Source organism: Osmerus mordax, chromosome 20 (genome assembly GCF_038355195.1).
Source record: "Osmerus mordax isolate fOsmMor3 chromosome 20, fOsmMor3.pri, whole genome shotgun sequence".
In the NCBI taxonomy this organism is placed as follows: domain Eukaryota; kingdom Metazoa; phylum Chordata; class Actinopteri; order Osmeriformes; family Osmeridae; genus Osmerus; species Osmerus mordax.
Window position 1 is genome coordinate 2,632,399 of NC_090069.1, and position 26,794 is coordinate 2,659,192.

At 47.2% G+C, this 26,794-nt stretch overlaps 4 protein-coding genes and 1 non-coding gene across 7 annotated transcripts; all 5 read left to right on the forward strand.

The window, feature by feature from the left end:
- Positions 1 to 1,358: 1,358 nt before the first annotated feature.
- Positions 1,359 to 5,033, forward strand: si:ch1073-398f15.1 (cardiomyopathy-associated protein 5). The gene is made up of 2 exons (XM_067258308.1): positions 1,359 to 1,737; positions 2,271 to 5,033. Exons 1-2 carry the CDS (start codon positions 1,607 to 1,609, stop codon positions 4,795 to 4,797), a joined length of 2,658 nt encoding a protein of 885 aa, XP_067114409.1. The 5' UTR covers positions 1,359 to 1,606; the 3' UTR covers positions 4,798 to 5,033.
- Positions 5,034 to 5,872: 839 nt separating this feature from the next.
- Positions 5,873 to 8,359, forward strand: dtwd2 (DTW domain containing 2). The gene is made up of 6 exons (XM_067258469.1): positions 5,873 to 6,271; positions 6,467 to 6,557; positions 6,655 to 6,749; positions 6,907 to 7,114; positions 7,395 to 7,523; positions 7,976 to 8,359. The coding sequence occupies exons 1-6, from the start codon at positions 6,093 to 6,095 to the stop codon at positions 8,153 to 8,155; spliced, it is 882 nt and encodes a 293-aa protein (XP_067114570.1). The 5' UTR covers positions 5,873 to 6,092; the 3' UTR covers positions 8,156 to 8,359.
- A 152-nt stretch (positions 8,360 to 8,511) lies between these two features.
- On the forward strand, positions 8,512 to 8,582 carry trnag-ccc (transfer RNA glycine (anticodon CCC)). The gene has a single exon. It is a non-coding gene; the product is annotated as a tRNA-Gly (tRNA).
- Positions 8,583 to 9,188: 606 nt separating this feature from the next.
- tia1 (TIA1 cytotoxic granule-associated RNA binding protein) lies at positions 9,189 to 16,672 on the forward strand. 3 transcript variants are annotated; one of them, XM_067258017.1, is made up of 12 exons: positions 9,189 to 9,409; positions 10,608 to 10,704; positions 10,881 to 10,979; positions 12,501 to 12,555; positions 12,874 to 12,961; positions 13,194 to 13,269; positions 13,628 to 13,736; positions 14,028 to 14,126; positions 14,293 to 14,377; positions 14,475 to 14,613; positions 14,713 to 14,864; positions 15,446 to 16,672. In XM_067258017.1, the coding sequence occupies exons 1-12, from the start codon at positions 9,381 to 9,383 to the stop codon at positions 15,582 to 15,584; spliced, it is 1,167 nt and encodes a 388-aa protein (XP_067114118.1). In that variant the 5' UTR covers positions 9,189 to 9,380; the 3' UTR covers positions 15,585 to 16,672. The 3 variants fall into 3 exon arrangements, with proteins under 3 accessions (XP_067114118.1, XP_067114119.1, XP_067114120.1); XM_067258018.1 differs by having other exon boundaries at positions 14,031 to 14,126; XM_067258019.1 differs by lacking the exons at positions 14,475 to 14,613; positions 14,713 to 14,864; positions 15,446 to 16,672 and having other exon boundaries at positions 14,031 to 14,126; positions 14,293 to 14,381.
- Positions 16,673 to 16,675: 3 nt separating this feature from the next.
- On the forward strand, positions 16,676 to 21,566 carry c20h2orf42 (chromosome 20 C2orf42 homolog). The gene is made up of 7 exons (XM_067258015.1): positions 16,676 to 18,839; positions 18,943 to 19,059; positions 19,918 to 20,022; positions 20,116 to 20,223; positions 20,382 to 20,482; positions 20,587 to 20,752; positions 21,043 to 21,566. Exons 1-7 carry the CDS (start codon positions 17,738 to 17,740, stop codon positions 21,306 to 21,308), a joined length of 1,965 nt encoding a protein of 654 aa, XP_067114116.1. The 5' UTR covers positions 16,676 to 17,737; the 3' UTR covers positions 21,309 to 21,566.
- The last annotated feature ends 5,228 nt before the right edge of the window (positions 21,567 to 26,794 follow it).

Here is a 26,794-nt window from a genome sequence, read left to right on the forward strand (position 1 = left end):
GCCAGACGGGATCAGAACATAATGAAGTTGACAATTACATACAATTACATACCTAGATACTGAGGCAAAGAACCACATTATTTGAATCTTCGACTGCACAACACCAACCGTAAAATGTACAATATACTGGTGTGGTCTCACATTAAATTAACGAAGGAGCAGGCTAGAATGGCTTTAAATTCAAATGCTAAGCACATAAGAGTTTGGATGTCAGGGACATTATTAGCATCAACATAATTACAATTTAAAATCACCATAGCAACCTTCAAATGTTTTCTCCTTCCACCCTCATTTCCATGTACTTTCCCGAAAAGAGCAATGGATGCACTGTTAAAATGAGTCATTTGGGCCTTGTTTTGGTGCTGGTGCATGTATTTTTAAATTGGCTCTTTGCTGGTAGGACATTACAACTTGGTGAGTGAGTGTGTTGGCATGGCAATAGGTCTCGGAGGGGAAGAGAGTCATCGGGCCCTTGTATTGACACCGGTACAGGGATGCCTGTTTTTAGCCTGAACCAACATCAACACCACGTGAGAGCCTGTCAAATTTGTTCCACACCACGGGCACACTGTTATTTAATCCAGCCCCCCCCCCCCCCCCCCCCCAGTCATTGAAACCATCCAAAAAAGTTTCATGTTGCCTGATCTGTTGGCTCCAGGATGACTGTGAACGTTCTATCCTGTTCGAGCGGTTTAGATTTTTCCGGCATGTGGTCAAGCTTTGTGGTTGGGCGGAATGACGTGAGCAGATTTGGTATCTGTTACAGCAAATGTATTTCACTCAAAGATGATTACCGGAGAGTGATACCTTTTCGTGCGTAGCAATAGTACCCAGTCCACCCCTCCGAACTCCGGCATTCCCAGGCCAGTGTGTGTGTCACGTTACAAGAAGAAGATGGATACGGGCAGGTGACACTCTGACGTCCTATCCAAAGGAGTCTTTCACAAGCTAAAGGATTCTAGTTGTTTTTAAATCAACTATATTAATAGATTGATGTATGGTTGTTGTACATGTTGAGCAACAGAGAAAGGCAGAGCAATCAAGAGAGAAGTAGATGTTTTGCATGAGTGTGAAGACTCTTAACCAGATCCTCTCACCTCTATAATCTATTTATTGTGGGCTATGGTGCTGCCAAGTTTGATTGGCATCCATGATCCTTTATCAATAATCACCCCTTAAATGACCCTTGGTTTTCGTGACAGACTGGAAACATCCTTGTGCCATTGGATACAATAGTTATTTTTAGAGCTGGCAAGAAACAAGAGTGTTTTTTTTCCAAAGATAGTGCTACTACTGCATAATGTTGAGGCTATTAAACCTGGCTTGCAATGATCTTCTCCTTCAAGAAAAGAGATGAGTGAATTCCAGCAATGGCATTTAATTGCTCTCCACGACATTCTGCATAGATGTGTCTGGGTAAACTGATGATGAATAAACTCCCATGTCCATGTTGTCGACGACTCAAATGAAACACTGGATGCCTCGCTATCTATTTCAAGATCACGCTGAGCAAGAAATCTCAGAGCAAGCTGCTTTTAGAGCGCCATCAACGCTGCTGAGCTCGAGTGAGAAGCCATAAGGAATTAGATGAGAAGACCTTTCAAAAATGGATACCAGTTTGTCAGAGGAATGTGTAAGGATAGATGCAGATCCTCAGTTGACAATGCTACAGGGTGTGGCAATATCAGAGGAGGAAGGCAGAGAAATCAGTGATGAAGTGGAGGACCTAAGTAACAGGTAACAGTCTACATCATTCTTTAAACACAAACTAAACCTTTTTTTTTTCATTCTTACACATGTAAAGAAAGAAAATGTATTGCACCTTATTCCGTTCTCTTGATTGTTATTTGGTTCTTTTGTTCCTGTGTATCTAGACGCATAATAATAGCAGTTTTAGTTTAGTTGTAACCTCTCATTCATCTCACCCCTGAAGATTGTGGGTGATAATGTCTACAATACTGTGTGACATGGCATTCCATTGGAAATTACGGTGTTATTAAGTGATTGATAGCCACTGAGCAAATGCCTGTGTATGTTTCCAAACACTCTTGCTACATGTACTAACCGTAAAAGACAAGGACAGAGGGAAAGAGGAGCAGAAAGAGATGTGTGTGTGAGTGTGTGTGTGTGAGTGTGTGTGTGAGCGTGTGTGTGAGTGGGTGTGTGTGTGTGGGCTTTCTATTTGGCCTGGCTCCTTTTTCCTTACTAACACTTTAACCTCACTACCGTTGTTGTACTTGTATAAATATAATGTGCTTCTCTTTTCCCAGTTTAAGAGAGGCCGTCCATGATTCGACCATCCGGCCTAAGCTTCAGTGTCTGATGATGGACCCCTCTTTCTCCATGGTAACCGTGCAGGGCGAAGACAGCGGCATCCAATGGGAGACCACCCCCAGTCGCTCCTCCACCCCTTGGGTGTCCGACGGCCGCAGCAGCTCTTTGGAGTTCTGTTCCTCCGCCACGGAGAGGTCTGTCACACCGGGGTCCGGAGTCGCAGGCAGGATCATCTTCATCATGGACGAGGACAAGATCGTCAGGAGGAAGAGGACCAGAGAGAGGGACGCCGGACGCAGGAGCCGGGCAGACAGAGAGACGCCCTTGGTGGACCCTGAGGACTCTGAGGGAGTCGCCGCGAGGCCAGAGCTGGTGGGGGTCTCTCTGCCCAACGTGAAAGGCGAGGGAGAAGCGGCGGAGGAGGGAGCGGCCGACACCCGGGAAGAGAAGGATCAGCGCCTGTTCCGGCTCGTCTCCGAGGGCTCCGAAATCCTCAACATCGTGGTCCCGCCAAAGCTGGCGTCGGTGGACGAGGAAGAAAGCAAAGCAATGGAGGACAATCTGTCATTCCTGGAGGAGACCCCCGTGGCAAAACCCACTGACATAGACAGCGATGAAGTGTTTGACCCTTGCATTGGCGTGACGGTGTCGGGGCAGGCACCAACGGAGCCAGGTGGAGTCCAGAGCCTGGGTTCCCCTGGGGCTTCACACCTCGCTAGGCCCGACGGGACAGATCCACCAGGGGCTCCAGTGGCCAAACCTCCAAGGACAGGAGCAGAAATCGACACAGACTACTTTGAAACGTTTACCTTGATGGATGCAGAGGCAGCCCCAGGAGCCCCGGCTGCTGTGACCTTAGAGGGGGCCGGAGGAGAGAACCAGGCAGGTGAAGACCAAGACCAGCCCAGAGATACCAGTGCTCCCATGACTCGAGACCAGAGCGGCGCAGTGGCCGTCAGTGGCGATGAAATCGCCAGCGATCATCTGGATGAGGTGTTCTATGGGGGCACGGATGACATCGGCAGCTTTCTTGAGGGAGAGGAGAATGGCAACCGTGACAAAAGTGCATTCTCCAAGTCTCCTCTGAAAAAGAGTGGTTCGTCTCTGTTTGGTAGCCAGGAAGATGTCCTAACCCCCATCTTCCTCTCTCCGGGACCCCCTAAAATCATTGATCCCGCTCTTCTGGATGAGCCCAAGGCTATGGCCTTCCTGTACACGGACTTGTATGAAGAGGCCGTAGGGAGTAGGGAGAAGGAAGAGGATGCAGAGAGCCTGGCCTCTGAAAGGTCCTTCCACAGCAGACAGTCAGACCGAGAGGCCAGGGGCTACCTGGAGAAGTTCGTCCTGAAGGACGAAACACCAGTCATGGACATGGAACCAGACGAGGAACGCCGCATCAAAGAGGAGAGGCTTCAGAAGTGGACTGAAAATGCACACAAGCTTCTCTCACAACCCCCCGAAGGAGAAACACAAGGAGACATGCCAGAAACTGAAGAGGAAATAACAGATTTTTTCAGGACGAGCGCCAGCTCCTCTCCTTGCAACGTCGAACCGTTCCCCCCGTTGTTATCGGAGGAAAATGCCACAGAAGTGACCGAGGAGGAAGTGAAAGCCGAAGAAAAAGACCTCACAAATGCCCTGGAGGTTCCTCAGACTCAGGTCGACGTGCCAGGGGAAGCTCTCGCGGAGGATGGTAACACACAACCGGCAGATGAGCCACTCAAACCAAGCTCAGAGTCTTCCACACAAGGGGTCGGTAAGACGAGCGTTCCTGAGGAGCCTGGGATCCCGGCAATCTCACAGAAGTGTATCGCTCCAGGTCAGAAGGGTAAAGCCTTCCCTAATAAGAAAGTTCAACAACAACAACCACCTTCTCAGATTGACGGCGGCATAACCAATCAGAAGCCCCTCAAGCTGGTAGCCCCGCCCAGACGAAAGACCACAGCTCCTAAGGCTACTCTGGACCTAACCCCTCTGTCCCCCGTAGAAACTGCAGAGGAGGGAGAGGGGGTTGAAGGGAAGGAGCAGAGGGAGGAGGAGAAAGAAAAAGCTTCGCCGGCTGAAACTGCTGACGAGGGAGAGGGGGATGGAGATGAGACAGAAAAGGTGGACGTGTCATCATCGCCCCCTGCCCCTTCCCAAGATGCATTGCTCCCCATAGCAGATAACGACGATACAGACCAAGGGCAGGTGACTCGGACGTCGGAGACTGAGCCGGTGGACGGCGAGGAAAGCAACCAGGAAACAGAGAACCGTGACACAGCAGGGGCTGGGTCTTCTCCTCCTGAGGAGGAGAAGGTCGAGGTGGAACGGAAAGAGGAGAACTGTCACGGAGAACCGGCTGAAGGAGATGCTACATTAGAAACAGCAGAGAGCGAATCGGCCGAATCAGCTGAAACAGAGGTTGAGCCAGAGAAAGGAGGGGCTGGCGTAACTGAATCAGCTAAAACAGACTCAGGAAATAGTCCTGTGGCTTCTAAGGCTGAGCCAGACAGACAGCATGGACGATGCATCATCCTCTAACTATTTTCCGCGGGAAATAGTTAGAGGAAATTAAGCCCAAAATCTAATGAAAATATGATTAATCGCAATTTAAACGTGGTTTTATGTCGATTAAGTTTCTTACAGAAAAGATAACAAAAAGTCCTCTGCCAAAACTGCTTCGTTCATACGACGCATATGGCACATGTACAAATTTGATCTCAATAAATATTTCTCTGTGTTTGTATGTTACTATTAAAAATATAATTCCCACCCTATTCCCGTCAGTACAATCAACAGTATTCTAACCATATCTCATTGGATGGGTGTTTGTCTCAGATTCTTCTGAGCAGAAGGTACTGGACATACACCTGAAGGTTTATCTCCTCCGTGTGTGTCAATGGTCGGGGGAAGAGCAATAGGGAAGAATGTATCCTGAAGGGAAGGCTGCTGGTAGAGGAAATGGAGAGGATCGTTAAAAGCAGAGTAGCCACTCACATAGACGGCCCCGGGAGAGGAAGACTGGGGCTGGTGGTCTCAGCCTTTACATTCGCCTGAGCGTGTTGCTGAAGGTTGCTGAGAGAGAGAGAGAGAGAGAGAGAGAGAGAGAGAGAGAGAGAGAGAGAGAGAGAGAGAGAGAGAGAGAGAGGAGGTAGGGAGGGTGGGTGGGTGGGTGGGTGGGATGGAGAGAGAGAGAGGGGGAGGGAGGAAGGAAGGGACAGAGAGAGAGACAAAGACAGAGATTGAGAGAGAGAGAGAGAGAGAGAGAGAGAGAGAGAGAGAGAGAGAGAGAGAGAGAGAGAGAGAGAGAGAGAGAGAGAGAGAGAGAGAAACAGATAGACAGACGAGAGGGAAAAGAGATTGGGGAGAGTAATGTTGGATCTTAAGATCCCCCCTCCTCTTGACTCCATAAAGACAGTTATAAATAACCCTCTCTGGCTTTGAGCCTGACACCACCACCTTGACCAGCAGACTGCAACTTCTCTCCCACTGTGCATGCCATTGAAGGACAAAAGTTGTGAAAATAACCCTTTGCCAAGCAGCAACAGAAAGTTTTTAATATCTCCTGTTGACTGAAATAGGTATTGTATTGGTATGTTGGTATATTTTATGGTTGGTTTTCCTAAGCCTATTGCAAGTACAGATGTTTTTCTGACTTTCCATTACAATTTTAGTTTAACTACAGTGCCATCTCGCTGTCAGATAAAAAATACTGCTTTACTGTTTAACTCCAGACCAAAAGGGGGCAATATACATTCACCATATCGGTTACAGTCACATTCGGAACCCACCCAAATACACGAATGGCAATAGTCTATTAGTCTTCACAGTGAGAGATGGAAACAACATGCAATTGTATGTCGGATATTTCATTAAATGACCCTTCTGATTCCGATAAATCTGCTAATTTGTGTGATACCCGGTCCTTGCAAGATGTAGAAGTGGACGGATTCGAGGATCTGGCTGCGTTGCCGGTAGAAGTTTGTGAGAGGCGCCCCACATGTCTACGATGCTGGTAAGATTTTGGTGACTACCTGCATTGTGGAGGAATACTATAGCTAAAAACCAACACTACACTTTGCAATGTCTTTGTTTGTACCTACCTAACCTTTGAAGGCCAGAGGTTAAAAAGACTAAGTGTATTTACCGATTCTGTTGTCTGATGCTGTCTACAAGCTTCATTCATTCCCCTTTTCCCCTCTCCTGTCAGTCGTCCACAGAAAGTATGCCTTTGTCCGTTCTTGCCAGTACACCCCCTTGAGGTCTCTACATGTCTGTACATTGTGCAGCACCCGGCCGAGGTAAAAACAAATGTTTTCTTTATGGCCGTTTTATTTAAGTAAGCTATTCTCGCTTTACATGGGAGCTGCAATTATAACAGTTTTTTTGTGTTTTCAGGAAAGTCGAGTGCTTCGTACAGTCCCCCTGCTTGCTGCCTGTTTGCCTCCTGGAAAATGTAAAGTTTTGATCGGAAGGAGGTTCAATGAAGAAAGGTTTGTAAGATTTTATTAAACACTTGTTTAGAGCGTGTATGGCCTGTACTTTACTGGAAAGTATTCTCTTACCTCATACACATTCAAATTGTGTTACACATTTAAAATATGATTCTGATCCCTTCCACTCTCACACAACACACCCTTTTCCCTTCAGAAACCCAGACTTGGCAGCAGTGTGCAAGGATAGCAGAACCCTGATTCTGTACCCTGGTCCAGATGCTCAGAATCTGGAGGAGCTGGTTCAGACCCAGGAACATCAAGACCTGGAAACACCAGGACACAATGTCATCATCATAGATGGTACCTGGAGCCAGGCCAAAGACATGTTTCTCAGAAACACGATGCTTCACCTGCCTAGACAGGTATGCCTTGACACATCCAGCGTGTGCCTATTCATGGCTTGAATGTCTGCGCTATTTTCAGTTGTGGGATTTAGAATATAGGATTGAAAACGTTTGTTCTGGATTAGCGGGAAGAGAAACCTTTTCAGATGTGAAGTGAGGGGAAGCATTAAAAGATTTGCCGCTCAGATGTCAAGAAAAGTTCTAATGCATCTCTCTGCACTTGTACTTACCTGTGGTACAGAAACAAAAGAAAACCCTAAAAAGGCTGTCTGTTTATTTTGTGATTTTCCCTCCCCAGGTGCAGCTCAGTAAGGCTCTTTCCAGCCAGTATGTCATTCGTACACAACCAACAAATATCTGCCTGTCCACCCTAGAGTGTGCTGCTGTTAGCTTATCCATTCTGGAGAGGAACAAGGACATCCAGCAGGTATATCACTAACTGACCTTTGTGAAGGAATTCCAGAACAGAAGGATAACAATACATGTTATTTGTAATGTGCCGTTCTTACACTAAAAGCACTACAGTAAAAGGTACAATCATAAAAAATAATATACAATAATAATAAGAACCGACACAATTAAATTAACAATAAAAAACCTGTTGGGGGGGGGGGAAATAAACACATTATTTGTAATGTGCCGTTCTTACACTAAAAGCACTACAGTAAAAGGTACAATCATAAAAAATAATATACAATAATAATAAGAACCGACACAATTAAATTAACAATAAAAAACCTGTTGGGGGGGAAATAAAGCACATGGGAATGCCCTTCCAACCGTGGTTTTTAGTCTGCAGAGAGGCTGGTACAGATAGTCTTCTAGCTGAGTGATTTAGTTACGACCGTTTTTCTAAAAAGTCTCCTCCTCTCTGTCCAGGTTCTGCTGAAGCCGTTGAATGCTCTCTGCTCCTTCCAGTTGCAGCACGGAGCCCAAGTGCACCACAGTAAAGAACACCTGCTGAGAAATGGCATGTATGACAAGCCTATGCCCAAGAACAAGCGGAAGATTAAGAGGATGGAGAAACTTGTCACTGACCAGAAGGTCTGTCCAAGATGAGGGGGAAATGCCCAGAGCGGGAAAAAGACCTAATGACTTTCTGGAATGACATTTTGAATATTTGTTTTACATAATGAGCAAAAGTGGCACTTTAAAATTTGTATTATCTGTGTGTTATCTTTAACCAATTACATATAATGCAGTGTTTAAAAATCAGTTTGCTACCCTGACACAACACTGAGCATCAATTGTTAGGTTGATTGAAATTGGTTTGTTTGTATGAATTAAATAATAAATTATTAATAAAAACATCCGTTTAGCATTTGATTAAACAAACTTTATAAAATGTTAAAGCGATTGCACCTTTTTTAACGTATGAGATCTATTTATAAACAGAGATCTCCGGTTATATCAGAGCGCCGCTGGTGTAGTGGTATCATGCAAGATTCCCATTCTTGCGACCCGGGTTCGATTCCCGGGCGGCGCACGAGTTTTTGGCCACTCTGTCGACATATTATTTGATACAAGTTCTGAGAGGGCTTTGATTTAGATAGGCAGACAAGCAAACCGTTAAAACCTACGAGCAAGTATGAACGTATTTAGTTTAGCCATCATATGCAAAACTCGTGCTTTCTATTTGATGTAATTTAAATGAGTAGATGCATGCAATCGTTTTGGTCAGCCTGCTCTGAAAGGTTCCATTCTTTTGCGGCTGTTGTAAAGAAAGTATTTCTACACTATCAATGTCGCCTGGGAATCAAAAGGAATCTGCGATGCCAGGGTTCCATCAAATGGGCTCATGCGGCCTAAAACAAATAAAAAAGTGATAATGTACAGGTGGGTTTAAATAACTACTAATTCGTCACTTAATCCTGATTCATGACGTAATATTTTACCTAGCTAACCATCTTCGTGATCACATTTTTATAATCTAAAACGTCTGAAAAGTTTTCGAAATTGAGTTATGAGTTAGTTATGAAATCGATAGTGCCTTTTTGGGCCGGCACTGATTAGACAAAACGAATAGACCTCACCGTTCCTATACTGCGCATGCGAAGCCGAGTATCCGCTCCGGTTTCTCCGCCATCTTATGTCGCCTTTCTATTGTTCACAATCGGAGTAAGCTTGGGTGGCGGAGCAAAATACTGCGCAATAAAATAACGTTGGATAGTGTTCAAATAATATAAGAAACGCAGGGGACCAGAGTGAGAATCCAAGGCCATCACAGAATACGATACTCGTAGATTTTTATCTCAGGGTTCGGTCTCTCGTTTGGTCGGAAAATATGATGGACGACGAACAACCCAAGACCCTGTATGTATGAACAGCAGTAATGTTAGCAGCTAGCTAGCTAATTGCCAACCAGGCTTAGCGAGCTCTACTGACTATTTCGTTTTATTTTTTATCTCGGAGGGCGATTGTGTTGCCGTTTGTGTAGATCTTCAAGGTCTCCCTGTGTGTGATTTGTTGACAGAACGTAACTAAGATTAGATTGAGTGCTTAACAGGTTACAGTAATGAAGCAAATGTCAGCTAACATACGAAACCTCTCGTTAGCCTGTGTGTTGGAATGGCCACGCAACGTTATCCACTGTTGCAGTCAAAGGAACTCTTACGGTGTTGCATAATGTTGGTACTGGTGTGTGTTTCTTGCCCTTTAAACATTGGTTAAGGAATGCATTTTTACACATATGTATTACTGTAGCGGCTAGCCAGCTCCCTCGTGTCACTTGTCAACATTGAGCTAGCTCGCTAGATTGTTGGCTAGCTAGCTAGCATGCTATACAGCGGCACCATGAAACATGTCAGACGTGTCCGTTCTTGATTGAGACAAAGACTAGTGTTTGCTGTAGCTAATTTCCACCACTTCCAGAATTCTCAAGAAAGGTAGTTTTAGATTTTGTTGTTTAGAATTTTGACCACACAGTTTATTTATAGAGGGTGCCCTTTGAACGAGCATGTTTCATATACAATTATAGGAAGAATGTTGCTATTATTGCTAAACTGCTAGCCAGCGTTTTGCCTCCGTCAGAGTAACACCGCGCAGGTTCGCCTGCAATGTTCTCCTCGCTCGAAGTAGCTTTAATTTCTCAGCTGTCTACGAATCCTCGTTTCAATATGTGTCAGTTCGGCCGTATATCAATGCATCTGACTAGTTATCTTGCAATAACCTAGACTAGGCTACATAAACGTGGTTTCAAGGCCACATCTGGTCAGCCCTATGCGAAAAGGTGCATGCAGCTAGATGTCAGACATTGTTGACTGGCATGTGAGATTATGGATCTCCTGCTAAATTCATAACAGATATAACTCCATGAGGTGCACTGACGTGCCATGTCGATGCGGGCAATCAGGTTATTCGAGTTTGATGATGAGATGAGTTACGTGATGAGCACCTGATCGCCTCCACTGGGCTAGTCCTTTTTTTAGTAGTTCCTGAAGTTACTGTAATTTACTGACTGTCACATCCTGCCAACCATCTCTAATCTGTTTGTGTGTGTGTGCGCACGCAGGTATGTGGGGAACCTGTCCCGGGATGTGACGGAAGCCCTAATCATGCAGCTGTTCGGCCAGATCGGACCCTGCAAGAGCTGTAAAATGATAGTAGACGTGAGTTCACCAGCCTTTCAACCTGTGAATAGAACCGTTTTAACCTATTTTTTTGTGTGTGTGTGGGGGGGGGGGGGAGCGGGGGGGGGGGGGGGGGGGGGGGGGGGGAAGCACACCGACATTCCCTGTTTGCTCTGTCCACCGTGGTGAAGTCTGTTGTGTCTTTTCCCTTCCAGACGGCAGGTAATGACCCATACTGCTTTGTGGAGTTCTACGAGCATAGACACGCTGCCGCCTCACTCGCAGCAATGAACGGTCGTAAAATAATGGGTAAGGTAAGCTATCGTATCTACTGGGTGAGTTGGCCGGGGCTGGGGTTGGTGGGCAGGCGGGCGGTGGGGCGGTAAGAATCTAATTAAAAGAAGAGGCGACTTCTTGTGACCTGTTGAAATCGACCTCTGACCCCCCCCCCCCCCACACACACACACACACTTAAAAAAAAAAAAAAAAAGCAGACGTTCTTATCCAGAGCGACTTACAGTAAGTACAGGGACATTCCCCCGAGGCAAGTAGGGTGAAGTGCCTTGTCCAAGGACACAAAGTCATTTGGCCGGGAATCGAACTGAATTACTAGCCCGATTCCCTAACCGCTCAGCCACCTGACTCACCACAAGACACTGAACAGTTTGGATGGGAATACGGACTGCGGCAGATGTTCAGCGCCCATTCAGTGCCACAGCACAGTAGTAGACTGTTTTTTGAGCCGGGTGTTGGAAACGGCTGAGGCAATTGGTTGTTTTTGGACATGCATTCAATCCGAATGAAGGTTGAATCAGCATATTGTACACAGTCTTGTCTCGTAAATCAAGTAAGTATGATGGAGTTTCCCTAGGTGTTGTCTGGGGTGCACTGTCGGTTTCTTGTAATAGGTTGGCTGGATATTTTAGCAGAAATCTGTCATTTGAACTCTAATGACAAGCCACGATTTCACCTCAGAGGAGACTTTTTATATTTAGTCACTGATACTAGATCCTTTCGGTTTATAGTTGATTGCATTGTTTAGTACATTCATTTTAAAGCAACTCCATTCCTCTGTAAACTTGACAAATGGTTTCCCTTCTTGCGTGATCATACATGCGAACTCTCACCAGTACAATATATATATTGGATGAGTTATGAAATCAATCTCACAGCCACATTGATGAGTGGTATTCTATTTTTCCTCTTACCTTACAAAGTGAAAGCTTGTCACGTGTTTCCATAGGCAGAACGTCATTTTCAGAACAGAAGGAACAGCCATATAGGTACCTATGGCATATCTAGATTTGGCACTGTTGTGTGTGTGTGTTTAGAAGTGGCATCCTTTTCCCTGTTCCAAATAATGCTCTTTTACCCCTTCCTTATACCTGTCTTGTGTTCTTTTGCAAATTCCTTTGCATAAAGAATCCAAATAAGAGAGATTTTCAATAAAGACACATTCAGTTGAAAATATTTTATCCTCAACAGGTAATGAAGGACCATTTGAGGAGTATTACAAGTTCGTAAAATTCACTTGTTTGTAAGTCCCTTGTTACTTGGACCTTTTTACATCCTAGAGTTTTGCTCTAAAGTTTGACTAGCCGGAGACTGAATTGTGCTTAGTTATGAGTGTGAACAGGAATTCCCTCTATTCTCTTCTTCACTGGTGTGTGACAAGACCTCTAATCGGCAAGCTGACATTCGTGTGCTGTCCAGCTCCTGGCGTACCTTTCACTTCATCTTCCCTCCCTCTCTCTCTCTCTCTCTCTCTCTCTCTCTCTCTCCCCCCTCCTCCTCTCCCCCCCCTCTCTATTTCTCTTCTTCTTTCTCTCTGGCAGGAGGTCAAGGTCAATTGGGCAACAACCCCAAGCAGCCAGAAGAAGGACACAAGCAGTGAGTATCCCTCGTGTTTTCTGTCACCTAGACACGATCTAGATACATTTACATTTAGTCATTTAGCAGACGCTTTTATCCAGAGCGACTTACAGTAAGTACAGGGACATTCCCCCCTGAGGCAAGTAGGGTGAAGTGCCTTGCCCAAGGACACAACGTCATTTGACACGGCCAGGAATCGAACTGGCAACCTTCAGATTACTAGCCCGATTCCCTCACCGCTCAGCCACCTGACTCCCTAAAGATAAAAACATGTGTTTGCAGCGCTTGACGAGAGCTCGGCTCGCAAAGTCAAAATCCCACTCTCTCCCTCGCTAGATCATTTCCACGTCTTTGTCGGCGACCTCAGTCCTGAAATTACGACCGACGACATCAAGGCTGCCTTCGCTCCCTTCGGCAGGATATCGTAAGTGCTCTCTACGGTCGCCGCTCCTCTGCGTGTTCCTTCAGCACTCTCCGAGGTGTCATATTTCAACCGAAAAAACATGCCGTAATCGTTCTTTTTACACACATCGGGGATAAATCAATAAGGTCTTGGCCTCTTTGTTTACAAGATGGAGGTTCTGGCCTGTAGCCAGAGGCCTCTGTTGTTCTGTCTGTCCACGGCTAACAGTGCGTCATCTGTCTTGTCTTAACAGCGATGCCCGCGTAGTAAAAGACATGGCCACCGGAAAGTCCAAAGGCTATGGCTTTGTCTCCTTCTTCAACAAATGGGTAAGTGTACCCTCTAAGCCAGCTGCTGTGCTGGAAGAAATCGCTTGCACGTATCCCTGAAGAAGAAAGTATTCTCCCTCAGTCTTCCTGGTAGTCTAGAAATGTCCACGCTGCATATTACATTTCTTACAAAATCTCTTGTGGTGATGGACTTAAATTTCGATGTAGCAAAGGAGAAACGGGATCCAAAACCCGAAATCCACGTCTTAGTTTCGCTGCTCTTTTTTTTTTTGTGTGTGTGTGTCTTTCAAATCTATAAATATTTGTACACAACATGAACTTTGTGGCGACGGGAGACGTGCGAGTGATGTGTGGCGGGCTTTGCTAAGTGCAGAGTGTTTTGGTGCTGTCTGTCCAGGATGCAGAGAACGCCATCCAACAGATGGGAGGCCAGTGGTTAGGAGGAAGACAGATCAGGACGAACTGGGCGACCAGAAAGCCCCCTGCTCCCAAAGCCACCTACGAGAGTGAGTTGGAGGACCTCGAGTCCGTGTTTGAAACGGCCTGATCTGTGCATCTTTAGATTAAAAGAAGAAGAAGAAGAAGCATTTATGGATTGTAGACTGGAACTTGACTAATGAAAGCATCCATACTTGGAAAAAGACATGATTAATTTGAGGAAAAGTATCGAAAAATCAATTCTGTTAATGGTTGGCCTTTGCCGGATTGGACTATTGATACCAATTTCATAGTGCGAGTGGCTTCAACTGTTTCTCAACTGTTTTTGTGTGTGTGTTTTGTTTTTTTTAACTGTGAAGCAGCCAATACCAAGCATCTGTCGTTCGAGGAGGTGGTAAACCAGTCCAGCCCTAGCAACTGCACTGTCTACTGTGGAGGAGTCACAACAGGACTCACAGGTCAGACAGCAGCCTCAATGCCCCCCATGAAGTGAATCCAAACACTGTTGCAAGGTGTTCATGGTTTACGTTCTTCACGTATTCGCCCTCCCAGCTGGTAGTTTCCTCTTCTGGTAACCGCCGCCTCTGAAAATACTCACAACGTGATGTTCTTGTCGTCTCCTAGAGCAACTGATGAGACAGACCTTCACCCCCTTCGGCCAAATCATGGAGATCCGAGTTTTCCCGGACAAAGGCTACTCGTTTGTGAGGTGAGCCCTCGGGGGACCCCGACGCACACCTGTGTGGGTGAGCAACAAAACCCCCCACCGCCTCCGAGCTAAACACGACCCTCCTCTCCCCGCGCAGGTTCAATTCCCACGAGGGAGCGGCCCACGCCATCGTGTCCGTCAACGGCACGTCCATCGAGGGCCACGTGGTCAAGTGTTACTGGGGCAAGGAGACCACTGACATGGTCAGCCCCTTGCAGCAGGTGCAGGTTCCCCAGGTGTGTGCCTCCCACCCCCCCCCGCCGACCCAGCGTTACCCCTCTGATCTCGCTAACTAGCCGATCGCTAAAGGGGTGTGTTTTTTTGGTCCCCTTAAGCAACAGAACAAAGTGGGCTTCGCCGCTCAGCCGTACGGCCAGTGGGGCCAGTGGTACGGCAACGCCCAGCAGATCGGCCAGTACGTACCCAACGGATGGCAGGTGCCCACCTATGGTGTCTACGGGCAGGCCTGGAACCAGCAGGGCTTCAGGTCAGTACCTCACTGGATCTCCCCAGATCTCCTTCGCCCGTTTAATTCTATGGTTACCGGATGGGATAGCTCAATAGCAGAGATAATTTGCCTGATTGAATATCAAGAGGTATCAGGTTCGAATCTCCCCTGTGTGATGTTGTGCGTAATCAATTTAATCTGTTGATATGTCCGTTTCAGTGTAGATGTCTTAGTGTACTCAGTTGTGTCAGCAGACTGGGTTACGCCTTTGTGTTGTAGCAGCTCACTACAACTCAATCCATTCCTCCTCTTCCTGTGTTAATCCATCCCCCTTTTTCCACTTCCTTCAATGTCCCTCAATGGCGTCTGACATTTACGACCCCCCCCCCCCCCCTCGTTCGTTTTCTGTGCTGTTTGTCCTCTCATTGACCTTAATCTTGGCAGCTTCCTGAGATATCCTCCCCCATCATCATCCTCACCCTCCCTTCCTTTGACCTTGACTCTGCTGTCTCTTTATTCACCATTTTCCCCTTCACTCTGGCTAATCCCCCACACACACACACCTCACCCCCCCCCACCACCACCACCAGTCCTCTAACTTTGTTGTGTGCTGTCGGCAGTCATCTACAAACCGGGGCAGGCTGGACGGGCGTGGGCGCCGTCAGTAACGGAGGAGTGGTGGAGGCCGGCCAGGGAGTCAACGGGACGGTGATGGCCAACCAGTCTGGCATGGGCACGGCCGGGTACCACACCCACTGATCCGCAAGCGGGGACGCCACACTCTCCTGACCTTCACCATGGCAACAAGGATCCTACGCTGGAGGGGGGAGGGAGGGAGAGGGGGTGGGGGTGCCCTCTCTATTTTACAACACAATTTAAGAACTCTGGCAGGGAAGGTGGGTGGGATTGACCTCTCCCTGCCCCCAGCCCCCCCCCCCCCCCACCCCCCCTTCAAAACCTGATTTGAGTTTATGGAGGAGACATGGTTGCTTGGTGGGAGAGTTTACTCTGCCCTGGGATAAGATACACACGTATATATGTATACACACACGCATACACACGAACACAACCTTTAGGTCTTTGGCCTGGTGTCAGATTGACTGACTCATGAATCAGAAAGGACTATGCCATTTTTAATTAAAAATACTATAAATGAATAAAACACATGATTTAAAAAACAACAAAAAAAAACAGCAACTTCGTTTGGATTAGCTTTTTTTGTTGGTTTGTTAAGAGCGATTTCAAACTGCTGATATCGTAAGAAACGAGCTTTGCCTTTTGTTTTTGTTTTGGGACTGTCATTTTAAATAAATGTTTAAGCAATGACACCATGGAATCATGTGAAATGTAAGAACCTTTTTTGTTTTTTTATTTGTTTATAAAAAAAATGAAAAATGGATGTCAACTGTTGTATTTTTTTAAATTAGATTTTCAATATCTCAACTAAACCAATTGCAGGGATTACTGCCACTGTTTTTTTTCTTTTAAAGGCAGACAAATATTGCACAATACTATTACTCATGGTTACCTTTTCACAAAATTTGATGTTACACAAAATCTAGGTATTTTGAATTGTTTTGCATTCCACTTTTTTCTTTGGAAATTTCTTTTGGAGGGCTTATGTAAACTGTTTTGTATGTAAATAACCAAACCAAGTCTGTTCAATTGTTCTGACGCTGTATAAAGAGGAAAAAAATCGTAATTATGAAAGCTTGCTTGCTTTTTTGATGGGAGGGTTAGGGAACAGGGATCATTCAAAGTAGACTTTGGCTTTAGCATCACTGTTTAATGCTGGTCCATGGTTATGTAGGGACAGTGCAACATTTGATTCTTCCAGGGGAAGGGGAGGGGGGGGGGGGTACCAACAGCATTGCTATGCAGTGCAAAGTGATCTAGACTGAAAAGTAATGTAGAATTAAAGTTATTCTGTGTATAAAACTTAAATATAAACTTTTGTGTTTTTTTAAATGTAGTAAATAGTATCAGACAAAAAAACCTGAATGAATCAGAATTTTGCACTGTGGCCCCCATGGAGTTGGATGAAACCCATTGTGTTGCCTTATTTTGAGTTAATTTCATTTTAATCAACCAATTATCATAAAGAGTAGGCAGTGCCTAAGGATATTTTCAGACCTGATGTTTTGAGAAGGTGTTTTTGGGAGGGGGGATATTATGTTGATGCTACTATAACGTGTTCTTGCTTTGTCCCATTAAAATGCTGATGCTAACTGCTTTGGAAACTGCTCCTGTTTGTTCGCAACATTGGTATTTCTCAAGCCGTGTAATATTTACTGTTTTTGTATAAAGATGGACTGATGATGCAGCTGGACTTCAGTTCCCATGATTCACTTCTTTGAAGAGGCCGATCCTTTTCCTCATGTGATCATTTCGGTAGCCAATCTCAAGCCTCGTTACAGGCGCAATGCGGAGACAAGGATGTAAGAAGGAATGGCGACGGCCGAAAGAAAAAGGAGGTTTGGTGAATAAAAATTGATTTCGACCATACAGAGACGGCTCATGATTTAGAAACACAGGTATGATTATGACATAAACCAATCGTAGCCTCCATGAGCCAAGCTATGTGGATTGCGATGTAAATAAAATATGAAAATATTATTGTTGCAATGAGAATGTTTCTCAAGCTAGAGCTATAGTGAACCAACTGTCCGTTTACTGGAATAACAGGTGTCTTATAAGCTTTACAATGTCTTTAACATGGGAAAACTCAAAGCTAACTTTTGAATAAAAATTGATATAGGCTACTAGGTTCAGAAATAGCTTGGATTAACTAACAAAAATACTGTCTGCTGTTGGCAAGAAAAAGCACTTTCTGCTGTTGGCATTGTTCTACTTATTGCCGGATTCGTATTAACCCAGCTGCATCCTTTGGGCGGCGAGGGTCAGACAAAGAAATGGACTCTGGGTTATCCGTGACCTCCCCACCCAGCACAGCGTCTCCAACCGTACAGACTCCTCCGAACTTGGCAGCCAGGCAGCGAGAAAGCCGGAAGAATACACCCACCACCCCTGCCTTCCTCTCAAACCTGGGCAAAGCCACTCTCCGGGGCATCCGCAAATGCCCCCAGTGTGGCATTTACAATGGCACCCGCGGTCTTAGTTGTAAGAACAAGGCCTGCGGAATCGTCTTCAAGGACGGGGGGTGTGTTGCGAGGGGCAGGAGCTCCAAGAGGGCCGTGATAGAGGTGGTTAGGGTGGTGATTGATGGTGGTGGTGGAGGGGAGGATGAAGGAGAAGAGGAGGGAGGAGAAGCGATTGACTCAGGTATACGAGTCCAGGTGTTCTCCGTCTGCCAAAGAGGCAGGGGCAGTGGCACTACCCAGCAAGGCTTTGTGGAGCTGGTTCCCACGGATACCGCCATCGCCACGGGAGACGGGGCGACCCTGCTGACGCGGGTCAATCTAGGCCGTTGTTTCCTTCCCACCTGTCGTCAAGGTCAAAGGACCAATCAGAGCCAATCGCAGCACATTCTCCCCAACATCTCTAAACAGGGCTCGTCGTCAGACAGCCCTTGTGCCCACATCAAGCAGGCCATCGAGTGCCAGAACCGGGCCACCCCACTGCCCCTGAAGAGCTCCGTCCTAGAGGGGCTGCCTGTCTCGGTTGACACCCAAGAAGAGCTGTGGAAGCTGGCCACAGAGTCTCCGGGACCCCTGGTCCAGCGAGTGTCCAGGGACACCATGGTGGTGAAATGCCACTCAGGCCCCAGCCACCCTCTGGGGCTGCTGCACCTGACTGTGGGGCCTGCGGGGGTCACGGGGCCCCCGAAGGCCCAGAGGAAGGAGCGACCGGGCCAGCAGCAGGTTATGTTCCACTGTGCCTGTCAGGGTGGCCCCAGAGGGGGGTTGAGGAGTGAGGAGGGGCACCCCTCCCGTTGCGGTTTCGGCGCCACCGCGCCAGAACACTGCTTCCACTTCTACGCCTGTGTGTGTGCCTTTACCAGCGATGACAAACTGTCCTCTGAGTTTGCAGCTTTCCTCGATTACAGCTCCAACGGTATGGCAGAGTTTGTTTTCATTTGAAACGTTACTGTAGTTTACAGCTTTGCAATGTTACTGCAGTTAAGAGCTTGATTGCTGTCTGTCATTGATGGAATCAGGTGTGAAGTCGGGATCTGGCGGTGCTGTCCTGTGCTCCTCTGACAAGCCACTTCTGCAGCTGGAGCCAATCACAGCTCATAAAACAAAGAGACCCCGTCTGGAGGAGCCAATCACAGGTAAATAGTAGTGCTGTCAAACGATTCAAATATTTAATAGCGATTAATCACATTAATGGCATAGTTAACTCGCAATTAATCGCAATTAATCGCACATTTTTATCTATTCTAAATGTCTCTTGATTTCGTTTTGTCCAATTATTTTTTTCTCATTTTAATGCTCTTATCAACATGGAAAAGTGGATCGGATTGCTTAGTGCAAATGTTTTTTTTAAATTGAAAACAACATTGCAATCGCCTGGCTTTGACGAGGGGGCGGAGAATTCGCATCAGCTGTGTGCTTGGCCATCAAGTGGTATATCAGACTGGACGTGCTGCGATGATAGCTCAGTTCACAACGACAAAACACACAGATCACTTTGGTCTTGTCAATGGAACCATTTGGCAACTTTTTAAATGTAAACTTTCCATTCAGAATCCTATTGTGTGTGATGTCAGAATCAGAATCAGAAAGGGATTTATTCGCCATGAAAGTTTGCACAGACAAGGAATTTGCTTTGGCAGGAAGGTGCATACAATAAACATATACCTACAATTTAAATATGTGGACTAACTATACTAAGGGTACATAAACTAGCAGTACTAAGTGGGATTAGAATAGAATTAAATATACAATAAAATATAAGTTGCCGTAAATTACAATATAAAAATACAAAAATACAAATATTACCAAAAATATGTGATGTGTGTGTGTGATGTGTGTGTGTGTGTTTGTGATGTGTGTGTGTGTGTGTAATGTGTGATGTGTGTGTGTGATGTGTGTGTGTGTGTGATGTGTGTGTGTGTGTGTGTGTAATGTGTGATGTGTGTGTGTGATGTGTGTGTGTGTGTGTAATGTGTGTGCGATGTGTCCTTCAGGGAGCAGCCAGCCAGTAGACGAACGGCAGGTGACCCAGGGCTTCCAGCAGTGGCTAGCCAGTGTGACCGAGAAGATCCACCAGACCATGCACTATCAGTTTGATGGTAACCCATTTCTCAAGTTCCCAGAAGTGACGATGAGGACTATGATGATGGTGATGATAGTGAAGATGTGGTGGTGATGTTTTTTCTCCTCAGGAAAGCCAGAGCCCCTGGTGTTTCACATCCCCCAGGCGTTCTTCAACTCCCTGCAGCATCGCCTCTCTCTGGGTTCCAAGAAGAGACGGCTGCCCAACGCAACCTCAGGTGGGGACGGAGCGCGCATCCGGCATACTCCAGTGGACTCAATGTCATGAGTAAATGTCGCATCTCTCACTTGTTTTCTCTCTCTCCCTCTCTCTCTCTCTCTCTCTCTCTCTCTCTCTCTCTCTATCTCTCTCTCTCTCTCTCTCTCTCTCTCTCAGCAATCGTGAGGAACGACTCTCTGCCCGTGGGCTCATTTTCCAAGTACACCTGGCACATCACCAATCTCATGCAGGTCAAACGCATCTTCGACACTCCGGAGGTGATCTTTCTCTCTCTCTCTCTTCCTGACATCGGCCTCCTCCTTCTCCCCTCTCTTCCTCTCGGACCCACCCTGACGTTCTTCTGTCCCTCTGTCGTCCACAGCTGCCTCTGGAGCTCACCCAGAGTTTTGTGAGGAACATCGATGGGTCTTATTCTCCCTTCCGCTGCCTTGAGCCGCCCCCCGACCCTCCCGAGGGCCCCAGCAGGACGGAGAGGCCCCACCCCCAGCCCATACGACCGCTGGAGCTACGTACCTTTCTCAGAGTGGGTGAGTGAGGCTGGGGCTGGGTCCTTGGGCTAGGTCCTGGGGCTGGGTCCTGGGGTTAGGTCCTGGGGCTAGGTCTTGGGGCTGGGTCCTGGGGCTAGGTCTTGGGGCTAGGTCTTGGGGCTGGGTCCTGGGGCTGGGTCCTGGGTTGGGTCCTGGGGCTAGGTCTTGGGGCTGGGTCCTGGGGCTAGGTCTTGGGGCTAGGTCTTGGGGCTGGGTCCTGGGGCTGGGTCCTGGGTTGGGTGCTGGGTTGGGTCTGGGTCAGGTTCCAAATCTTTTCATGTCTCCTGTAGGAGTCTCCTCCTCAGCGGAGCAGAAGGAAGGCCCCCCCTTTGTGATCGAGTGGATCCCAGACATCCTGCCTCGCTCGCGGGTGGGAGAGCTCAGGATCAGCTTCCAGTACGGACATCAGAACGGCGGCCAGCCGGACGTCTGCGACGAGGCGGCCAGAGGGGGCGGGGCCAAAGGGGGCGGGGCCAGAGGGGGTGGGGCCAACAAGACCACATCTGCCACCTTCCAACCGAATCGCTCCCCTGCTTTCATTCAAGTGATTGTCTGAAGAAAATCTTGTTGTCTTGTGAAAGCTAATTGGGTGATAAATATTTACATGTTAAAGTATTTTAAGAAGCAAAACAGTACTGTATACACATACATTAAGTATATTCACCATGGATTGTTTTGAAGCACCAAATGACCTTTGAGAAATGTTTGCTTGTGTGTAACAGAGAACAGTTCAGTAATATCACATTCATAACAGCCTTTAGAATCATACATTTGTTATATGCAGAGATATCGGTCCAAACTGTATAATGTTCAATATATAAAGGAATTTAAATTCATTGTACATCCATTTTCTTTCCGAATGTCACTTGCAGCTTCTGTCCACCAGTGGGAGACAACAGCAAACAGTTTCACACAAGCTCTTTTCCTTGGAGAATGGGATTCAGGCATACACAGTGGATTCACATCTCTCTGTTGTGGATCGGTTGTGGGCTACATAACTTTCCAGATGTCCTACCAGGTTGGGATGAGGTCAGCGAAGCCTTGTTATAACTGGAACACATCCGTTTTTCTGTCTAGAAATCTCAATCTGAGAGCAGAACAGAAATCTGGTCTATTTGCGTTCCTTGTCTTGGCTCTGGTTCCATCCCCTGCAGTCATGACATTCCAGTAATTACACACTTCCTCTCATGTCTTATCACTGAGAACTACAGATACACACAGCCCTAGAAGAATATGTCCAAATGCAACAAAAAAAAGATTGCAATTTAACACTCAGAGCACCATGGGGAATTATCTCTACGGCCCTCTTTACAAGAGCGTTAGTACATTTGGTGTGTGTGGGAGGGTGTGGGAGGTGTGGGAGGGTGTCAGAACATGGGCTGCCCCCGGCTTCCCGCCTCTATCAGCTCCACGGGACAACAGAAGCCTCCAGGAGGGCTTTCCAGAACCTTCTACCCTTCCACAATGCTGGGTTGGTATCCAGGCTACGTTCCATGGGGAGTGTTTTCACAGACAGTAATGGAGAATGAGCCCAGGAAGACTCGTGCAGAATCCGTTCATCCAAACTGCCGGCAAGTTGACGGAAGGAAAAAAAGTTGTTATTCGGGGGGAATTGAGAGTGTGCGCTTTTGTGTGTGTGTGTGAGAGAGAGAGAGAGAGAGAGAGAGAGAGAGAGGGAGTAAAAGAGAAACCAAATGACACGAATCAAGCATGACTGTTGGACGGAGATGAATAACAAGCTGTGGAGAAAGAGGAACCGATGACAGCTAAAACTGCCAGTTCCAGAGGAAGAAAAAAAATAAAAAACCTGTCTTTGATATAACATTTAGTGTCACGGCCACATAAGTGAAGAGGAATGCGACGCAAATCTCAGGGTCACAGCCTCTCAAGTTGAAAATGATTTTAGCTTGTGAGCCGTGTGTGTGTGTGAGTACGCGCGTGTGTGTGTGTCCCATGATGATTGCATGAAGCTGCCAAGAGACAGCTGCCCATAGGACTGTGTGTCTCTGTGTGTCTGTCAACACCAGACTGCAGACATACACCAAGCTGACAACCCTCTCTTAGCCATGTCATTCCAAATTACATACTGCACTTACGACACACACACAAAACACATACACAAAACACAAACACACACACACGTATTTGGGGAATATGAATGCCATACTTTACTTGTCAGAACAATCTGTTCTCTCCCTACAAGAGTTTATTATAACCTCATGTCGTAACAACGTTACTTAAAGAATCTGTATTACAGAGGGCTACTTGAATGAGTTCATTCCCATTGTGTTCTAGTCATCATCAGTCTTCGGAGACGTTGCTGACTTATAAAATAAGAGGTAGGCGTGACAAGCTGAACCTGACCCTAGTCCAGCAAGTCCTGGTTCAAACACACAAGGAAAAACCTTCAAACGCACCCTGCCTTGCTGACACACAAACACACACTCATATGCGCCTACCAACATACCGACGCACACAAACACACACACACAGTGTGGGGCCAGAGGAAAATGGACCTGCCAACATGCAGTCTACCTGCCAACGGAGAGTGGAAGTAGCGGACTGACAGGATTGTGTCAACACTGCCATGGCGACCGATGACACACCATGACACAGAACACTCCCCCACCTGCAGACCCACCATCACAGCATCATGCCTTGCCAACCAGGGAGGAGAGACAAAGACAGAGAGAGACAGAGAGAGAGAGAGAGACAGAGAGAGCGAGAGACAGAGAGAGAGAGAGAGGACATAGAGAGAGAGAGATACAGAGAGACATAGAGAGAGACAGAGAGAGAGAGAGAGAGAGAGAGAGAGAGAGAGACAAAGACAGAGAGAAAGAGAGAGAGAGACAAAGACAGAGAGAGAGAGAGAGAGAGAGAGAGAGGAGAGAGAGAGAGAGAGAGAGAGAGAGGAGAGAGAGAGAGAGAGAGAGAGATGAGAGAGAGAGAGAGAGAGAGAGAGAGAGAGAGAGAGAGAGAGAGAGGAGAGAGAGGACGAGAGAGAGAGAGAGAGAGAGAAAGCAAGATCCCCTGTTGGGCAGTCACAATTGACTGTCCTACAAAATAAGAGCCAGTCCTCTTGATGACTGACATGATGTCTCCTTGGCTCCAAGGTCAAGGGTTGTGAGTGGGATTAAGTCAAAGTGGTCAGGGGAGAAGTCAATAGACCACCTGGCCCATGACCTTCAAAGCTTGCAATCAGAGAGCTGACCAACCGCAGCACACCTCCCTGTTACTGCTTATCAATAAGCTGACAAACCAAGCAATGTGGAGATGGACAGACTGGTCCAGACCTAGCCCATATATACTTTTAGCAGAATGAATCAAGCAATCAACAGTGACTGGTGAATAGGTGGACACGTGGTTTAGATTGCATGTTGTGTTGTATTCATTGTGACCTATGTCCAGATTTGTCTGGAGATGGAGTGCTTCGATTTCTTCATATCTTTAATAGCCGGCTTTCTGGTTCCCTCTCTGTTAGGAAATCTGGCGAGCCAGATGGATGGATAACTCGATATGTACTTACAGGAAATGGGACATAGTTTGACGGCGTTATACACAGTCACACCACAACATACACCAACACACAACACAACAACAACTTGAGGAACTTCACATTCTGCTGTACAATGTTATTGTCTTTGGCTTTAGGAGCAAAGAGCGTTCCATATCCTGTATGTCCTTACGGCAGAGGGCACGCCGTGTTGACCAGGACATCCGTGCAGCCGGAGGAGACGGTACGGTTTCGGTCACGTGATGACCTCACGCAGACTACACGTGTGTTCCAGGAGAGATGGAGAGAGAGAGAAAGGGAAAGATGGAGAGAGACAGCGAGAGACAGTGAGAGAAAGAGAAGAGAGAGAGAGCGAGAGAGGAGAGAGAGAGAGAGAAAGTGAGATGGAGAGAGAGAGAGAGCCGAGAGAGAGAGAGAGAAAGTGAGATGGAGAGAGATGGGGAGAGGGAGAAAGACGGGAGAGAGACAGAGAGCGAAAGAGAGAGACAGAGAGCGAAAGAAGAGAGGGAGAGAAAGAGTAGCCTACCCTAGTGGTTTGGCTAAGTGGAGCCGTCACCAGATCCATCAGCGACGAGTCATCGCCCCGAGGAAACATGGGGCAATTATGGTCATAAATAATAATGGGAGAAGAGAGCGTCTGGCATGATGAGTTGATGGGGGCCTCTCGCAGCTCATTTACATGGCTTTGTGTGGCCATCAGCAGCGCCACTCTAACGGAATTACTCAGCATTACATTACAGAATATCGGGCTATTCATGGGCAGGCCACAGGCACAGCAAAACAGTTTATACAATTCAAAGAGAAAACACATGGTCTATGACAGCTGGAGCAATGTGGACGCACTCTGGAGTGAAGGAGGCTGGATGGATGGATGGATGGAGAGAGGGAGTATGTAATGGAAGGGAGAAAGAAAAGTGGAACGTAAAGTGGAGATGATAGAGATGGAGGGATGGAGGGAGGGATGGAGGGAGGGATGGAGAAAAGATCGAAAAGGAAAAAGACAGACTCTGTCCTTAGCATTTCTTATCCTGATTTCAAAACAAGAAAAAGTTCTCAACAGGGCACAACGGACAGCTACCTCCGTCCGCCCACGCCCACGCCCACACACACGCCCACACACACGCTCTGCAGATCCCATTCAGCCAGCAGACAGCCAGACACCTGACTAACCCTGTGAACCCGTCTTCACCCCCCTCCCCCTTCCTACCTGCCATCCACATCAGGCTTGGCGAGTGAGATGTTACAGGATAGAGTTACTCTGATCTCTGTCAGTCTCTCTCCCCCCTTCCCCAACCCAACCCCCATGCTTGGCTTCCAGGCGAGGTGGGGCCCTAATCGGATCCTGGGTTTGTAAAAGGGTGTAGAGGGGCCACTGACCCCTGGAACAGGGGACAAAAGGGACAGTGTGGTGTGGACTGGTGCTCCGCGGTGCCCTGACGTGTGTGTCCCTCCAGAGCTGAATAAGCCGGCTGCTTAATGGTGTTACGAGCAGATTTCATTACCCCCCTCCAGACTGCTCTCATTAAATAAACCATCCCACTGTCACATCACTCACTCGGGGACGGGGAGAAGGGGAGAGAGAGATGGGGAGGGAGAGAGATGGAGGAGGAAGAAGGATGGAGGAGAGAGAGATGGAGGGTAAACAAGATGGCGAGAGATGGAAAAGGAGGAGAGAAATGGAAGGGAAGAAAGCAGCGTGAAACAGAATCCATTGTCTAACAACCAACTATTCCCTTCCAGGGACCAAAAAACACGTGTTTGTGACCAATACAAGTGTTCCAGGTCATCATGTCTTAGTCAAGAATGGAAGACTGCAGCTCAGATGACTGCAGCTCTGATGACTGCAGCTCTGCCTCATGGTTCACACGTGGCTCTCATTAATCGACAGGCTGCGAACCTGACAAAGACAAGATGCTTCTGATGTCACCAAATGTCAGTCTCCTGTCACCAGTTCCCCCTTGTGTTTCTCTGGAATGTTTCTCTCGTTTTCTCTCTCTCTTTCCCCTCGCCCGGACTCTGATTCTCTCTCTCTCCCCCCCCCGCCCCCACTCGCTTGTTCTACCTTCCCACCTGTTTTCTCTCTCTATCCGGCTGTCCTCTCTGTTTCTGCCCCTGACCCCCGCTCAATTACCCATTTTCCACTCCATCACCTCCTCAATCAACCATCTCTCTATTTCTTTTCCCTTCCTCCCTAAGCTTTCCTTTCTACCCCTCCCCTACCATTCTTTACACCCCTCCTTCCCTCTTTCCTAGACCCCATTTGACCTTGTCTGGACCTGTTCCCCCCCTCCTCCCCCCACCTGCTCCCCCCCCCTTCTCCTCCTCCTCCTGTTCTTTCCCCTCCTCCTTCTCTCCTTCTCTCCCTCGCTCCTCTCCTCTGCCCTGAGTAATCTGTGCCATCACCCTCTCCCCATCCATCAAGGTGCTCTCATTGTTTTGACGTCTAGTTAATTCTCGGCTCATGATTTATCAAATTCTTATTACCCGCTTGCTGAAAGCCTCATTATTTGTCCTGATGTATGGTAATG